Source organism: Suncus etruscus, chromosome 10, assembly GCF_024139225.1.
Source record: "Suncus etruscus isolate mSunEtr1 chromosome 10, mSunEtr1.pri.cur, whole genome shotgun sequence".
NCBI lineage: Eukaryota > Metazoa > Chordata > Mammalia > Eulipotyphla > Soricidae > Suncus > Suncus etruscus.
In genome coordinates, this window is record NC_064857.1 from 8942509 (window position 1) to 8961487 (window position 18979).

At 40.1% G+C, this 18979-nt stretch overlaps 1 protein-coding gene across 1 annotated transcript in view; it reads right to left on the reverse strand.

Annotated features, from left to right (window-relative positions):
* DECR1 (2,4-dienoyl-CoA reductase 1) overlaps nucleotides 1-18569 on the reverse strand; it is a 54173-nt gene extending 35604 nt beyond the window's left edge. Inside the window, exon 1 of the mRNA XM_049782124.1 lies at nucleotides 18311-18569. Coding sequence (XP_049638081.1) covers nucleotides 18311-18361 — 51 coding nt within the window. The 5' untranslated portion in view covers nucleotides 18362-18569. The remainder of the gene's footprint in view (nucleotides 1-18310) is intronic.
* Between the last annotated feature and the right edge of the window lie 410 nt (nucleotides 18570-18979).

Below are 18979 nucleotides of genomic sequence, written 5' to 3' on the forward strand. Positions count from 1 at the left end.
TCACCTAATTTTTGATAAAGGAGCAAGAAATCCTAAATGGAGCAAAGAAAGCCTCTTCAACAAGTGGTGTTGGCATAACTGGCTAGCCACTTGCAAAAAATTGAACTTAGACCCCCAGCTAACCTCATGTACGAAGGTAAAATCCAAATGAATTAAAGACCTCGATATCAGACCCAAAACCATAAGATATATAGAACAACACATAGGCAAAACACTCCAGGATATTGAGACTACAGGCATCTTCAAGGAGGAAACTGCACTCTCCAAGCAAGTGAAAGCAGAGATTAACAGATGGGAATATATTAAGCTGAGAAGCTTCTGCACCTCAAAGGAAATAGTGCCCAGGATACAAGAGCCACCCACTGAGTGGGAGAAACTATTCACCCAATACCCATCAGATAAGGGGCTAATCTCCAAAATATACAAAGCACTGACAGAAATTTACAAGGAAAAAACATGGAATCCCATCAAAGAATGGGAAGAAGAAATGAACAGACACTTTGACAAAGAAGAAATACAAATGGCCAAAAGACACATGAAAAAATGTTCCACATCACTAATCATGAACCACTCTTATTTGTCACTGAAAATCTAGATTAATTCCAAATAAAAAATAGCTTTTTTTTTTTTTTTTGGTTTTTCAGCCATACCTGGTGACACTCAGGGCTATGCACTCAGAAATCACTCCTGGTTTGGGGGACTATAGGAACACCGGGGATTGAACTACAATCTGTTGTAGGCTAGCACGCGCAAGGCAGACAACTTATAGCTTGCACCAACGCTCTGGCCCAAAACAATAACTATTTTTTAAATTTCTTTTAAAAATATCTTTATGTCTAAGGATAAGTCACAGGGCTACAAGCATATACCTGGCATACATTACTTTCCTGTTCAAGCTCCAGTTGGAGATTATTACATACAATCTACACACACACGCGCGTGCACGCGCGCGCGCACACACACACACACACACACACACACACACACACCAGCATCACCTGGAGTAGTTTTGGTGGCCTGAAACATCACTGAGCTGGCCCTGGGAACCAAGAAGAGCAGTACCCTTTCACACAGACACGTACCAAGCCACCAGTTCACCCACCCATCCTGCACTGTTGGACCAGAGTTTTAAAGATTGGTTCTGGTACTCCAGCACGTAGTTTGCTAGCATTCAGAAGAAGTTAGGAATCCAACGAGAAATAGTTTCATCTGCCATGTATTCAATTGTGGGGAGCAGCAGGGAGATGTCCCTGGACATCCCCCCACTTCTACAGTCGAACCTTGGCTGACCGCAGCTTGCTACAGAAGAATAACAGAAACCAGATAACTGCTGAGGCAAGGCCAACAAGATGTGTGCAGCAAAAAATAATAGGGACTGGCGGTTCTGAGCCTGCTCTCACTCTGACCAATACATTCCATGGCCATGAGAAAAGTTAGACAAATAACAGAACATTCTCTTTAAGGTTCACTGAAAGGTTTAACATTTACCAGAACTTTGTGTACGCAAATGTTCAACTTATGTTTTCATATGTTCCTCTTTATCTAACATTCCATCTGGCTGTGTACGTGACATCCGTGCCTTGTGGTTTTCCACCCCTTCCCCTCCTGGGCAGTGTGTAAAGACTGTCTTGGCAGATGATGATTGGTGCAACTCATGTTCCCCCCTCCCAGTTCCCCTTTTGGCTGATAGTATATAATTGTATGCTGCCCGAAATAAAGTGCTCTTGGTCTCTCACTGAGTCATGAGTCATTACTAACCTTTTGCTTCCACAGGTACTCAGGAGAATCACCCACCACGTTGTGCGGCCACCTTTGGGACAGCTCTGACTGCCGGTCAGCTAGAGCTAGGAACCCCTCACGGGGATCCCCCACAGGGAGCCGCATTCAATCATTCAACAAATACTGAATAGAAGCAATGAGGCCCTCTGGAGCATCCTTATAAAGAAATATTTATAAAAAGAAACACCTCAGCCTCGCACCTGCATCCAGGACCCCACCACCAGCCAGATGAACCTAGCCCTGTCCAGAGGGGAGAGCCAAAGGAGTCAATGAACCCTAGTACAGCATGTAAAAAACACCATCCTGCAAACATGACAATGAGGAAACAATGCAGACCCCCACCATGCTTAGAGAACGAAGATGACAGCTTTGATGATCTAACAAATATCAGCCATCTACATAGTCTTTCAGATAAGGACTTTATAGAAGAAATACAAAGGATGTTCAAATAACTTAAAGAAAGCATGGAATGAACTTAATGAACCACACCAAGATTCAAAGAGATATGAAAGCAAAAATGAGAAAACTTCAAACTGAAATAATAGGGCTGAAAAATTAAAAAATGATGAAATAAAAAATTTACTAGAAAGCCTCATCTACAGAGTAACAGCAGCTGAGGACAGAATCAGTGAGCTGGAAGTTAAGCTCCATAACAAACCCATAAAACAAAAGAATTTGGAGAAGAGCCTTAAAATGAATGGCCAGATATTGGGATAAAGTCCTCAAAGGATCTGAACAGGTGAAAGTAGAAGTCTGAGATAAATTCTATAAACACTAATTATCAAAATCGATGGTACCCAGCAAAAGCAGTATTATTCTTGGACACATAACTTTACAAGCATTCATCAGAAAGGAAGGTCTACATAAATAATTTAATAGCATAGAATAGAAATTAAAAAAGAACAACAAAATGAGCCAAAAGTAAGCAGGTGGAAGGATATAATAAAACATAAAGAAGAAATTAATGAATTGGATGCCCCAAAATATCCAAAAAATCAATGAAAGAGTTGGTTCTTCGAAAAAATAAATAAGATTGAAAAACCACTAGCAAGACTCACAAGGAAAGAGAGAGAGAGAGAGAAACTTAATAAGCTGAATCAGAAATGAAAAGGGTAAGGTTACTACAGACACTACAGAAATTCAAAGGGTAATCAGAAATTACTTCAAGAATCTCTATTTCACAAAACAAGAAGTGGATAAATTTTTGAACACCTACAAGCTTCCAAAGGTGAACCAAGACAATCTAAAATATCTAAACAGATTTATTACTATTGAGGAAATTGAAAGGGTAAGCATAATGCTTCCCCAAAACAAAACCCCAGGTCCAGATGGATTCACTAGTAAATTCTTTTAAACCTTTATAGAGGATCTACTGCCAATCCTCTTCAAGCTCTTCCAGAAAATTGAAGAAACAGAAATACTCCCAAATAGTTTCTTTTTTTTACTTGTTTGTTTGTTTTGGGGCCACACCCGGTAGTACTCAGGAGTTAGTCCTGGCTCTATGTTTAGAAATCACTCCTAGCAGGCTCAGGGAACCATATGGGATGCCGGGACTCATCCCACCGTCATTCTGAATACAAGGCAAATGCCTTACCTCCATGCTATCTCTCCAGCCCCCCAAATAGTTTCTATGAAGCTAACATCACCTTGATACCAAAAGCTGACAAATACATCACAACAAAGAGAATTATAATCCCATATCTTTGATGTACATGATGCAAAGATCCTCAAAATATACTAACAAATAGAATGCAACAACTCATTAAGATATTTATACCATGACCGAGTAGGATTCATTTCAAGAATTCAAGGAAGGCTTAATCTATGCAAGTTAATAAATATCATACATCATATCAATAAAAGAAACAACAAACATCATACAATCATATCAAGAAATGCTGAGAAATCATTTTACAGGTCCAGCACCCATTCATGTAAAAAAAAAAACTTTAAATAATATGGAAATTAAAGGAACTTTCTTCAATATTGTCAAAGCCATTAATCACAGATCCATTGCAAACATTATACTCAACAGGGAAAAACTAAAAGCCTTTCCACTAAGATCTGACACAAGACAAGGTTGCCCTTTCACCACTTCTATTCAATATAGTACTGAAAGTACTTGGCATAGCAATTAGAAAAGAAAAGATATCAATGGCATCCACCTAAGAAAGTAAGAAGTCAAGCTCTCACTGTTTGCAGATGACATGATTTTGTTTCTAGAAAATCCTAGACTTCACACAAAAAAATAAAGAATTGTATATTGAAGTGACAAGCTACAACAATAATATGCAAAAACCCCTGGCTTTTCTATATACGAATAATGAAAAAGAAGAAAAGATATTAAAACACTATCCCTAGGGCCAGAGCGATAGTAGGTAGTAGGGCAGTGGTAGGGCATTTGCTTTGCACACGGCCGATCCAGAAAAAACCTGGTTCCATTTCCAGTGCCCCATATGGTCCCCCAAGCCAGGAACGATTTCTGAGCACATAGCCAGGAATAACCCCTGAGTGTCACTGGGTGTAGACCAAAGACCAAAAACAAACAAACAAACAAAACAATAGCCCATTCACAATTGTGCTTCAGAAAATCAAGTACCTGAGTCAACTAAAGAGATAAAAGAGCCATAAAATAAAACATAAAACTACAAAACACTGCTTCAAGAAATAAAAGAGAACACAAGGAAATAAAAATATATATCCTGAAAATTGATTGGGAGGATTAACATCATTAAAATGTCAACACTTCCCAAAGCATTGCAGATTTAATGCAATCCCTAGAAAAGTATTCATGACATTTTTCAAAGAAGTGGATCAGTCATTCCTGAAATTCTGAAAATGTAGACAGAACACTCCATGATATTGAAGCTAGAGTCATCTTTGGCCATTTTATTTTAAATGTTTAAGTGGAATAATGACTGTATTATTAAAGTGTTGTTATAATAATATACTAATTATATGTAAAATATATAATATGTTATAGATTACAATGATACGATATATATCATATAAAATTATAATATAATCAATATAATATATATTAACCCTCTACTTGATTTTTCAGAGCAGAAAAGGATGTCCCATAAAAAGAAGAAGCATGCCACCGAAGAGTAGTGGTGACCTAACCATACACACCAGGGCCTAGCACAGCCCATATTAACTCATAAACTGGGTCCATGAGGATTGTATGAGCACCTCTCCCAAAGCTGCGCTGCAGCCACTGAGACTCAAAGCTTCTGTACAACACAGCTCTGTTGCCACAGCAACATAAAGGTAAGATCAAGCAAATGCTAAGGAAGTTAGCTGGCCGCCAAGCTCCAGTGGCTGGGCAGAATTATGCAGCTTTGCCAGCGGCAAGATAGAAATTACATTTCTGAGTAATGATACATCTTATGGTAAGAACATAGTCCTTGAAAATAGAGATGCTGTGGGATGTACTCCCCGTTTTTATTACAGTTCTTCTCTGTCTGTAATTCACCATAGCCTAAATGCTTCCCCCAATACTATACAACTAAGGAGAATGAAATCAGAGATCAGTTTTAAAGCACTCTGAAATTTTCAACTAGGGTTTTCATTCCTGCCTGCTCTCATTGGAATTATCTCTTATTTACTTCATTACATGAGACCAAACTATCTTTTTTGAATAAGAAAAGAGCAAGAAATGACTCTTAAAGGGTTTGTTTTAATTTGGGAATCTGTTCAGAATACGAAGTATTACATATACTTTTTTATTAAAAATACAGTTTATTCATCTATTTTGAGCAAGTTTTTATAGAGTCCTAACACTGGCCTAGGCAATGGCAATGTTGAGTGAGCAAAATAATTGAGAGAGTCTAACCCCAGAGAACTTATCTTTGGGGTAAAGGGAGATTAAATGAAGTAAAATATACTAATATATAGTGTTCATATAATTAGCATAACTTGTGGTAAATAATTAAGTCTAGAATAAGAATAGATGTTGCTCATTTCAAAGGAGTGGTGAATAATGGTCTTGCTAAGTGTCATTTCAGCAAACATAGAGGAGCAAATGGTACCCTGAGAAAAAGGGTCACCTTGCACCCAACTAACTCCATGCAGTTTGATGGCCGATATCGCATATGGTCATCTGAACACCAAGGCATAAAGAGCCAGGATTTTCTGTTATCACCAGACATGGTCCAAAAAAAAAAAATAACAAAAGACCAATAACAAATAATAATAAAGACTCTGAGAAGGAAGTTTCCTAGCAGCATCCTGTACCTGAGTGAAGGAAAAAGGAAAGGCCAGATGTGAGTTCGGTAAAGGCAAAAGGGGTTGTGGCATAGATGGTACTTACTCAGAGTACCTGCAATTTTGAGAAGAGAATCTAGGTGATCTACACTGAGTTCAAGGCGCTGTTCTAGTTAGTATATTCAGGTGAAACATAAAAAGTGAAGTTGAAAGCAGACAAGAGTAGGGGCTAGGGGGATAGTACAGCAGGTAGGGTACTTGCCTTGTAGGGATAGACCAGGGTTTTATCCCAAATGGTCCCTTGAGCTCCTAAAGGGATGATCCCTAAGCACAGAACCAGAAATAAGGCCTGAGTACACCCAGAAGCTGCCCAGAAACAAGAGAAAGTCAGGAGCCTGAAAACATGTCCTTGTTGGGGCCGGAGAGCACAGTGGTAGGGCGTTTGTCTTGCATGCAGCTGATCCAGGATGAACAATGGTTTGAATCATGGTATCCCATCTGGTCCTACGTGCCTGCCAGAAGGGATTTCTGATTGCAGAGCCAGAAGTAACCCCTGAGCATCGCCGGGTGTGACCCAAAACCAAAAACAAAACATGTCTTTGTTTAGCAGCTAACCAAAAGATGATGATGGTATCAGAAGGGCTGGAAGTTAGCAAACCGAATGACCTGCAGGTGGGATAATCCCTCAAATGTGATTATTATTTCCTATATTTATAGTCTATGGTGCTCCAAAACTTCTTGCCTGAAAAACTCTTTTTCTTATCACAGCTTAAATCAGATAGAGATCTTCCACTATATGGAAAAGACAAAGATTGATATTCAGCTTTCAGCTTTGCCCCCTCTCTCACTTCACCTCAGTCACTTTAACACAAAGGAAGTGAGAAATGGGTCTTACATTGGCTTTGGGCTTGAGAAAATAAGATTTAATTGCAGCACGAGAAAGAAAGAGTCCAGTCAACCAAAAGGAATACCTCTGGGTGGAAAATAATGAAAACAATCAGAAGAAGAAAAGACAATATACTCTCTACACACATGTAACATGAAATTAGCAGAAACTCAAATGCATATCTGTGAAAAGTAAAGAGCTGAAGGTGGCAGAATTTTAGGGTTGAATGTGAAATTCCAGCCCTGTTACTGGTATGGTTCTGTCCCCAGCAATGCTGGATACAGCCCTGGTTCCTTCCCTCAACCCATCCTGCCCAGCAGTGTCCCAGGACTGGCTGGACCCAGGTCAGGACCAGAGCTAACTGAGGCTTTCACAACAATTTTTGAAAAAAAAATCATATATACATATAAATTTATATGTGTATACACACTCTCTCTCTCTCTCTCTCTCTCTCTCTCTCTCTCTCTCTCTCTCTCTCTCTCTCTCTCTCTCTCTCAGGTTTGCCAAAAATCAACTGGAGCTTTTTTTTTTTTTTTTTGATATTTGAGTCACACTCAGTGACGCTCAGGGATTACTCCTGGCTATGTGCCCAGAAATCGACCCTGGCTCAGGGGACCATATGGGACGCTGGGGATTGAACCCAGGTCTGTCCTAGGTCAGCGCATGCAAGGCAAATGCCCTACTGCTGTCCTATCGCTCTGGTCCCTCCTCCCCTTTCTGAAAGTGTTTTATGGGCTGGAAAGATAGTACAGCCTTGGACCCCAAACCAATCTGAATTTAATCATGAAGATCCCATTTTGTTCTCTAAATCCAATCTCTTAACATGGAACTAGAAATAAGTCCTGACTATTGCTCAGGATGGCCCTGAAACAAAACCAAAATAGATAAATAAATAAATAAATAAATAAATAAATAAATAAATGAAAACATTTTATGATAACCTGTAGGAACTAATCTAAGATGTAGTTTTCTTACTTTTATTAGTCACAATATTAGCTACTAGTATGGAGCAGAGGGTTGTGTTGAGATTGATCCATATGTACACTTGAGCTTTACGACCACCATTCATTCATCTGAAGATCTTTCAGTGACTTCAAGTCTCCTCTTCATCTGATCCATCTCCTCCAAGTCCCATTTACACTAGTCTTCTCCCTTCACCACCTGCCTTCAGAGCCCTTTAGTTCCTTCTATTCATAAATGCTGAGTAAATGGCCACTCCTATATCACCCCTCTTCTACCCTCTGACCTCTAGCCTCCCTTCATCCTAATCCATCTACCATGCTGCCCCCCAATTAATTCTGCCAACTTATATCCTATACTCCAGAAGTTTCTCTCCCTGTGATTCGTAAATAGCTGCAACAGTGGCCTAAATCCAGACTCCTTATGGATTGCACTCAGAACACCAAGTACTGATGTTTCCTTGACTTGTAAATTTTGAGAAAATAATTGAATTGTAAATCTAGCTGTCCTGTTGTCCTTCCGGAACTAATCCAGGAGTTCAGATAGCTGGCCCAACTAGTCACACCAAGCTTTAATAAGAGACATTTTGCCTTCCAACTTTACTCTTGTTTTTTTCAAACAGATGAGAGACACTACTTATTTTTTATCTCCTCCAAGATCAAGATCATCTATAAATCAAGATCAAGATCTTGGTCAAGATCACATACCATATTATACAAAATTAGACCATATTATACAGAAGAGCATTAACTTGTTAAGACTCTTAAAAACAAAAATCAGTTCTTTCCTCACATCCATATTTCAGTATCAAGCACATAATAAACGCTCATTTTACCCATAAACAAGCAACTAATATTGTCCTGATCTCCAGAAACCTGCCTCATCCCCATTCACTTCTCCACCCCCAGACCTCATAAACTCCACAGTAACAAAGTAGCTGAGATCTTAGAAACAGGCCATGCTCCTCTTCTTATACATACTATTCCAAGATCTCTTGGGGCCGGACAGATAGCATGGAGGTAAGGCATTTACCTCTCACGCAGAAGGTCGGTGGTTCAAATCCCAGCATCCCATATGGTCCCCTGAGCCTGTCAGGAGCGATTTCTGAGCATAGATCCAGGAATACCTCCTGAGCGTTGCCGGGTGTGACCCAAAAACCAAAAAAAAAAAAAAAAAACTATTCCAAGATCTCAAATGTCGTTGAGGCATATAAATCCCAATTTTTCTAAAAGTGATCCTTAAAAGATACCCCCTCCAGGAAGACTTTCTTGCCTCTTTTAGGCACACCTTTTTTGTTCATATATGCATTCTGGAGCATATCTGCATTTTCATAGCCTATTGATGTCTGCTGATTAACCCATATGGTAATATTATAATTTTTCAGACTTTCTAAAATATAATTCATATTAAAGCTGGAGCAATAGCACAGTGGGTAGAGCATTTGCCTTGCACTCAGCTGACCCATGTTTGATCCCTGGCATCCCATATGGTCCCCTGATCTTACTAGAAGTAATGTATGAGTACAGAACCAGAAATAACCCCTGAGCACCAGCAGGTAAGGTCATTTTTTCAAAAAGAAAGATATATATATATATATAATCTGTGTGCATTGTACAAGAGAGTATTCACATTTGCTTACTAGGTGCTGGGCCCTATGGTAGTCCTGGAACTGTAAGAGTGAACAAAACCAGATGGAAAAAAAAAAAAATAACTTGCATTTGGGCCAGAAAAATACAACACAGATTCAATCTTCAGTACTTCATATGGTTCAATGAGTATACCCAGTTATGATCCAAAATTAAACAAAATACCCCCTCAAAAAAAAAAACCCTAGCATCTGAGAAGTTTATATTGTGGAGTTTTAAGTTAGATATTAAAATTTTTTCTTAGATAAGACCTAAGATTTTTAACAAATCATATGTAAAACCTCCACTTTATTTTAAATAAAAGAAAATTTAGGGGCCGGAGCGATGGCACAGTGGTAGGACGTTTGCCTTGCACGCGACTGACCCAGGATGGAACGGTGTCCCATATGGCCCCCGAGCCAGGAGCGATTTCTGAGCGCATAGCCAGGAGTAACCTCTGAGCCTCACCAGGTGTAGCGCAAACAGAAACAAGAAAATGCAGTCATCATGTCTGCATTCGACCAGCTCCAGACTCACTCTGTTCTCAAAAGAGATGTAAACCACCATGAAAAATTCTGGGAACACCAGCCACTGGAAGATTGCAATCTCAGGAGGAGAGGAAGGGCCAAGTCCCTGCCCTGCAGAAGCCACACTTGCTGCATCCATCACCCACAATGGCCATGCTTCATCACTCCTCTACTGCTCTCTGCAGACACCAATCTGAATAAAACTCCAGTATGCCGGTATTTGGTCTGACATCACAGGGCTACTTTGGGAGTAAGTATGAACACCCTTCCCCAGATTTCTGGTACTGGCAGCTGAAAGAACTACCCAGTAATAGTAGGTAATAGTGGTTGGAATTCCTGAACCATGAAACAATTCCATTTTTTTCCTAATACTGTCCTTTTAATTTTATTTAATACTGACAATTCCAATTTTTGAAATCTTGTAATAATCCAGACGTCAATATCTATCTGAAGCCACCTAATGTTCAGAAACAAAAGTAACAGAAATGATAACTAGCAACTAAAGCTTACAAACCTTCTGACAATGACTTAATGACTTCATTGCAAGATACAATACTTTTCACAAATTTTCTTCTTGTACTCATATTTTTCTTTCTTTTGCTTCTCTTTCTTTCTCTTTTAATAATTTCACTCGTACTTATCTGGAAGCAAATGTATTATGATTAACTATGTTAACTAAGTGATACATGGTCTATAAATAAATAAGTTATGAACATTTTTATATTTTTGTTTTTGTGTTTTGGGCACATCCAGTGACACTCAAGGGTTACTCCTGTCTATGCACTCAGAAATCGCTCCTGGCTTGAGGGACCATATGGGATGCCAAGGGATCGAAGTGTGGTCCATCCTAGGTCAGCCATGTGCAAGGCAAATGCCCTACCACTACGCCTCTGCCCCGGCCTCTATAAACATTTTTTTTGGGGGGGTTGGATTTTGGGTCACACCTGGCAGTGCTCAGGGGTTACTCCTGGCTCCACGCTCAGAAATCGCTCCTGGCAGGCACAGAGGACCATATGGGATGCCGGGATTTGAACCAATGACCTTCTGCATGAAAGGCAAATGCCTTACCTCCATGCTATCTCTCCGGGCCCCCTCTATAAACATTTTTAAATGAGAAAGAAAACTCAAAACTCAGAAAACTCAGGAGGAAAAATGTTATCCTTATAGAAAAACATTGATTGGATTATTTATTGTATATTTTATTTATTTTTGGGTTTGGAGTCATATCCAGCAATGGTCAGAGTTTACTTCTGATTCTGCATTCCTGATTCATTCTTGGCAATGCAAAGGAGGCCTTATGGCTATTGGGTATGTGGAGGGAGGATGAGCCAATGTAAGCCATACGCAAGGCAAATGCCCCACCTACTGCACTACCATTCCAACCCAATGTTAATTTAATTCTAAAGAAAAAAATTTTATATATATATATATATATATATATATATATATATATATATATATATATATATATATATATATATATATAGTCTCCTGGGGACTGGAGCAATAGTACAATAGGTAGGGCTGACTGTGTTCAATCCCCAGCTTTCCAAACAGTCCCCCAAGCCCCATCAGGAGTAATCCTTGTGTCTGCAGAACTAGGAGTAAGCCCTAAGTATGCCAATGGGACCAAAAATATTACTAACTAATGAAATAAGTAAATAAACATCTGTATAGTGTCCCAAGAAAGTTAAGTCCACTTGCCCATATTTTTTTAGCATTAAAGATAGAAGGCCGAGACCATAGTTACCAAACATTAACCCTATTTATTTCTTAGTGGCAAATTTACTACTTTGTTGTTGTTTCTAACTACATTACTTTAATTTATATTAAATAATATCACTTTTACAAAAATTTCCAGTGAAGTTCTGATTCATGATAAAAACAAAATATATAGGGGGCAGAGCGACAGTACAGCAGTAAGGCGTTTGCCTTGCACGCAGCCAACACAGGATGGACCCCGGTTCAAATACCGGCATCCCTTATGGTCCCTGAGCCTGCCAGGAGCAACTTCTGAGCACAGAGCCAGGAGTAACCCCTGAGCGCCTCTGGATGTGACCCAAAAATAAAAACATATATATATATATGTACTATCCCAATTTGTTTTTACTTAAAATGACTTTGCACCAAAAAATTAATATAAAGCTCTATTCATGGGATATTATTTATGACTTAAAACAATACATAAGAGCTAGTAGCTAAGTTCACCTTTCCCAATAAGGACAACCAAAGAATTCCCAACACTTTAGTAATAACTTAATTAATGTTTCTTGTTAACCACCAGATAATTGGGCCCGAAGAGATAGCACAGCGGTAGGGCAGTTGTCTTGCATGCAGTCGACCTGGGAGGGACCTGGTTTGATTCCTGGCCTGCCAGGAGTGATTCCTGAGTGTAGAGCCAGGAGTAACCCCTGAACACCACCGGGTGTGGCCCAAAAGCCAATCAATCAATCAATAAAGTTTAAAAAAATAATTGAATGGGAATGTATTTTCTCCAGTAGAAGGTGACTTTAACTTGAACATTGTTCCTATTTTGCAATCTTTGTTATTCCCCTGCAGGTCCACAGGGAGGACAAGAGTCAGTTCTAAATGTTTGTTGCACTGGACTTGGGCCTATTAGCTAACAGCACAATTTAATATAGCATTGCATAAATAGGATTTGTGACAAATGAAATATTTCTCTGGGTTCTTAGGAGTTTTTATTTTTTGGTGACAAAAATATTTAAATGAGTTTTAAATGGTAACAATTTGTATCTGCCTGAAAAAATAAAACAAAAAAAAAATAATGTTCCCTTAAAAAAAAAACCTCCCACTCCACATATGTGAGTAGACTTTTCTTTCCCAGAATTCAAACCCAACCTTGCATATGCCAGGAAGAGGCCAAACCACCCCAATAGGGGGTCTCTCTGATTTCCAAATTTCTCCGAAAATCCCTGACCCTAGAACCTTGAGAAAAAAAGGACAGAGAATAAAGATGAAGGCTGGAAGGAAGATGAGAGAGGGAAGTGATGGGGCAGCAAGGTTCTGGGCTTTGATTACATTGGGGAACTGGGAAAGTGGTCTAGCTATATATCCAAAGCATAGATTCAACATCACTGAAAATATGAGATCTAAGCTGAAACCACAGAACTGGAATGTGCCCATGAAGGTGGCAGATGGGAATGGGGAGGGGTGACAGAGAATAGGAACTAATAATGATGAGAGTTTAAACTGGTGATGGGATTAGTGCTGAAATATATGCCTAAAACTCAACTATGAATAACTTGTAAGCCATGGGTCTTTAAATTCTTTTTATAAAGTTCCATTTTTCTGAATGGAATTTCAGAATTGTTGGAGATCAGGAATTATAGTTAATTTATTTTCTTCCAAAATATATTGATTTGGGGCGTCAGAAAAGTGATAATATTGTGTGAAATTTTACAATCCTAATGATTCAGGAATGGTGATTAATCTAGGCCTAAAGGCACAGAGCTGGCTGGCTATCAAATACACATAAATTGGTACACAAAAACCTCTAAACCCCACTTTCACAGTCTTTTAAGACCTGCCTTACAGGAGAAGCGACGTTTCCATTATTCTGCCAGGAAGAAACAATCAGCCATTCATTCACACAGACACCTCCCACCATTTTTTGGCTTGATTTTTTACCTTCAAGAGTCAGAAGAATCAAGAGTCATAGAAGACATCGTGAAACAAATACATGCTCACATCCAGACCTCTTGTGTGTGTGTATGTGTGTGTGTGTGTGTGTGTGTGTGTGTGTGTGTGTGTGTGTGTGTGTGCTTCCTCCTGTCTCAAATCACATCTCCTGAGGTTTTTTGTTTGTTAGTTTAAAAAATAGAAGTTTCGGGCCCGGAGAGATAGCACAGCGGCGTTTGCTTTGCAAACGGCCGATCCAGGACCAAAGTGGTTGGTTCGAATCCCGGTGTCCCATATGGTCCCCCGTGCCTGCCAGGAGCTATTTCTGAGCAGACAGCCAGGAGTAACCCCTGAGCAATGCCGGGTGTGACCCAAAAACCAAAAACCAAAAAAAAAAAAAAAAATAGAAGTTTCTACCTTATCAAAAATTCCCTGAAATAAAGGGACACAGGTAGACCAAGATTGCTCCTGCCTCTTCTTGCACTAAGGATCACAGAAAGTCTTTTCCTTCTTATAGAATCCTTCCTGACCACATCTGGCTTTACTGAAGCACAGGGCATATGGGCCTCAAAAGGGCCATGCAATTTTAGTTAAAACAAACAAAAACTCTTTTTTTCTGGTATGTCAGGGCCGCTGGTCAGACAGTGGGCCACAGATCTCCTGGACTGAACATTTGGTCCAGAAGACTAGGACCCCCCACGCCAGGCGGGTCTTCATGGCCGGCCCTGGCAACTCGGGCCCTGGGGGGCGGGCGAAGGAGAGAAATCCCTCCCTTTCAATTTTCAAACAGCAGAGGGAGCTTGCAGTTGGACCCAGCAGAGCGCACATGCCAGGAAAGCCATCCCTCTTTTTTTCTGTTCCTAATTGGGTAGACACCAAGACTAACCTTCTGCCCCAACACCACCATCCAGCTCCTCATTGAAAGACACCCTCTCGGTCCCCAGCTCATGCCTCTACAAATAACTACAACCAACACGCCTGTTGACCCATGCTTGGTGGCCCCTCGTGCCTCCATCAAACTATGGACTGTTGTATGATACCGGAATCAGCTTCAGCAAAACCCCTAGTTCAAGGACAATATAGGGTTCCATAATGCCGCAAAACATGTCTCAAACTCAACTATCACCTGTTGTCTTCAAATACTCTTGTTTACTTTCTTTTTTTTTCTTTTTAAAACATAAAAGGGTCACATGTATCTCTTTTGTATATCTCAGATGTATTCCCTTAACATCTATAACTCTTTTCAAATATCCTCATATAGTGACAATTTTGCCCACTAGATTAGTTATTTGATTGTTTGATTTTCCCCCTGTGAGATCTGTTTTATAAGCAATACTGGTAGAAGAGTAACTCTGTATAGATTTCACATTTATACCAAGTTACGGGAAATGTTGGACTTTATTCTTCGGCCCCCAGATGCACCAACAATATCTTGTGGCATTGCTTCTCTTTTGCATAGGCACATTAAAATGGAAAAATAATACATATGCAAACAAGTTCTTATCTAATAGAGATGGGAACACAAATTTGGTAATGTAATTAGGCCTTTTACCCTTGGTATAATTGGCATAATGATTTGGCTCAGGCCTCAGAAGAATGGGCATCGCTCACAAACACCTGAACAATGGAAACCATCTATGGAAACAACCACAATTGTCTTTAACATTCCCAGGATCCAAGCCTCTACCAGAGAAGACCTACCACTGCTTTGGCATTGACTTACTCCAAAGATTGCTCCCAACACCCAGGCAACACAGCAACAGTCTGCATGCAGGGCAGATATCTCCGCATTTAATGATATGCTGAAACTAGAGGATGCTCCACATCAGCCTGACATCGATGAAAGAAATGCCCAGAATCCAGAGTCTTTAAATATAAGAGTCTGATACCAACAATAGCTAAAGTGTGAAAAAGTTTCACCGGGACCTTGAGAATGACTGGAGTTGGATAGACTGGTATGCCTGGAACCCAGAGTCTGTCTTATGCCAATAAACTTCTGGGGTGAGGCCTTTTTGTAATCAGGTTAAGGATTTTATTTTTCCATTTTCTCCATTTTTCTGAACCTATGCAAACATTGGCGATTGCCACTATCACACCTTTACTATATTTTTTTACTCTTATCCTTTAAGGAAAAAAAATACAACTTACTGAACTTGAAAACAAATTACTGTAGCAGAATGCCTGTCTCGAATACAGGCAGGGGATGGGAAAGGGGGAGGGGATAATGTTGCACTGGTGAAGGGGGGAGTTCTGGTTATGACTGTAACCCAAATATGATCATGTTACTTAAATAAAAAAATATATTTAAAAAAAAAAGCTCAAGGGGCCAGGAGGAATAAACAGCAAACAAGGCACTTGCCGTGCCTGCCGCCCAAATCAACTAGGGCTTGATCTCCAGCTCCAGGTAGAACCACTTCCCTGATCCCAGCCAAGAGTGATCCCTGAGCACAGGAAAGAATACTTCAGCCTTGCCCTGAGCATTGCAGGGTATGATCTCAAAAACAAAATAAAATTTAAAAAATAAATAAATAAATAAATAAATAAATAAATAAGAACTACAAGTCTCATTCAGCTGCCCACAGAATGGAGAAAGTTGTTTGAGAAAAGATAAAAAAAACATACAAGTGGGGCCGGGCGGTGGCGCTGGAGGTAAGGTGCCTGCCTTACCTGCGCTAGCCTAGGAGACTGACCGCGGTTCGATCCCCCGGCGTCCCATATGGTCCCCCAAGCCAGGAGCGACTTCTGAGCGCATAGCCAGGAGTAACCCCTGAGCGTTACCGGGTGTGGCCCAAAAACCAAAAAAAAAAAAAAAAAAAAACATACAAGCTATGGTCCAAAGGGTAAGGCCTTTGTTTGCTTTGCACGTGGCTGGCCCAAGTTAGAGAAGACATACAAACAAGGCCTTCTTTTGCAATAATCTATAACTTAAATCTTGCCAGGAAGAGAAAGCATCCACTAACCTTTGAAAAAGGTCCTCTTCAAAGAGTTTTAGAAAAGGTTTTCTTACTTGACGCATCAAACCACTATTCCTTAAGGTCCCATTAAACTTAGTTCCTTTGACTATCTCCCAATGTGTCAGATCCTATGCAGGAAGCAGAGGGCTTGGCTCACAGATCACACTTTCTAATGGGTTCAGAAAGTCGTGCTTTGGGGGTTCACTCATTTCGAAATTGTTATTTTTTAATTTTAAAGAAATCTTACTATATCTTGAACCTTCTGCTATTGTATTAATTGACTTTATTGGAAATACAGTTAATTTTTACAAATATACTTGCTTCTGAACTTTTCTTTTTTCTTCTCTTCCATTTTATTTTTTTAGCCTTTCTTTTTATTTTCTTTTTCTGTTTTAATAACTGCTTTCTGTAATCTTGAAACAAATGTATCATGATCAAGTATGTCAATTATTTGTTGCCTTTTCTTTTTTTATTTAAATCACTTTTGATTTCAAGAAAATGCATCAACTATGACTTTTTTCTTTTTTAATTATTTTTTGATTTAAAGAAAATTAATCAATTTTCTTTTTTAATTTGTTTTGTTTATGGTCTTTTTTTTTGGGGGGGGGGCCACACCCGGCATTGCTCAGGGGTTACTCCTGGCTGTCTGCTCAGAAATAGCTCCTGGCAGGCACGGGGGACCATATGGGACACCGGGATTCGAACCAATCACCTTTGGTCCTGGATCGGCTGCTTGCAAAGCAAACGCCGCTGCGCTATCTCTCCGGGCCCGTTTTTTTGTTTTTTTTTTTGATTTAAAGAAACTTAATCAACTATGTGATGCATTTTTAAAATTATTTTTGATCTAAAGAAAATGAATCAACTATGTGGTGCATTTTCTTTTTTTAATTATTTTTGATTTAAAGAAAATGAATCAATTATATGGTGCATTTCCCTTCTTTTTTCTTTATTCCCCCCCTTTTTTCATTTTTAATAATTTTCGATATTAAGAAAATTACCCAACTATGCGATGCATCTTCTTTTTTTCTTTTTATTTAAAGTATTTTTGATTTAAAGAAAGTCAATCAATGAGGCATTTTCTTATTTTTTCTTTTTTTAATTATTTTTTTATTTAAAGAAAATGCATCACACAGTTGCCATCCCTGATCATAATGCATTTGTTTCAAGATGAGAGAAAGCCAAGTTATTAAAAAAAAAAAGGAAATAAAATAGGAAAAAAACTAAAAAAAAAATAAAATAAATTATTATTCTAACTGAACGAAGAAGGGGTCATGTTAGATCTTAACACTGCATTTTTAAGCTGCCCACCCAGCACTCACTTCCCCTCTCCAGCCTTCTTCCAGAACACCCTGGATTAGCAAAAGCGAGTTCAGAACCCTGCAAGGAGTAGATCCAGCAGGGACCCACTTGCACTCAGCCGGCCAAGTCCTTGCTGAGCTCCTTTCTTTTGCTTTTCTACTCATTTCCACACCCTCTTGCAACTTGTGAGCATGCCACACTTTGCAGAATCCTGCAAGCCTGTGCACTCGGCAAGCAGGGGCCCCGTTGCAAGATCCTGGGACCCCCAAAACTTTCTCCCCTCGCCCTGGGCCCTGCCTGAACTCCGAGCCTTGCTCTGTGTCCCCAGCACCCCCTTTCCGACCCGCCCGGTGTCCCCCAGACGCTGGCCCTCGGGTCCTCCCTCCCAGGGCAAGCCGGCCTGGGCCCCCCCTCCCACTGCTCCACTCTTACCCTTTGCAGACGGAGGCCCCAAGCAGGGAGCAGCCGGCCTTGCAGCGCCATGTCGGGGTTCCCAAGGCACAGAGTGCAACAAAGGGCACGGGGCGGGCCCAAAGAAGCCCATTCCAGAGCCGCCTACTTCAACTTTTTTTTTTTTTACCCTCAACTAGCTAAGCCCATCACCCCAAGGGGCAGGCAGCCTCATTTGGCCTCTCACAGGCTTTTGCTTTTTCCTTGCACTTTCCCCCAGTTCCAGCAGTTTCCAGGGAGGCCAGTCTTGGAGTCCTGCTGGAGGTGCCTGTTATAGCCACTGCTTTTTGCAAATCTTGCGCAACAGGCCACCTGCTCAAGTGCTTTGCAGTCTTCCTAGTTGCTTTAAGAGCGCTGCCAGGACGATAATATGTACATGTAATAATGTTCACATGTTTTGGAACTGTCTGTGATTTCCTCCAGCCAGGGTGGAAGTCTCTTAGAGATGTCTTCCTCATAAGCAGAGCTCTCAGCTGCCCACTGTCTGTGAGGCTCTAAAATTCCACTTATTTTCCCTTCCCTCTAAGAGATTCATATAATGCCAGAGGTGCAGTATTATTTCTCCAGACCCTCAAATATGTGAATACAAAACTAACAAATAGCTCATCTAGACCTGTTGGTCTGGTTATATTTCTTTTCTTTTTCTTTTTC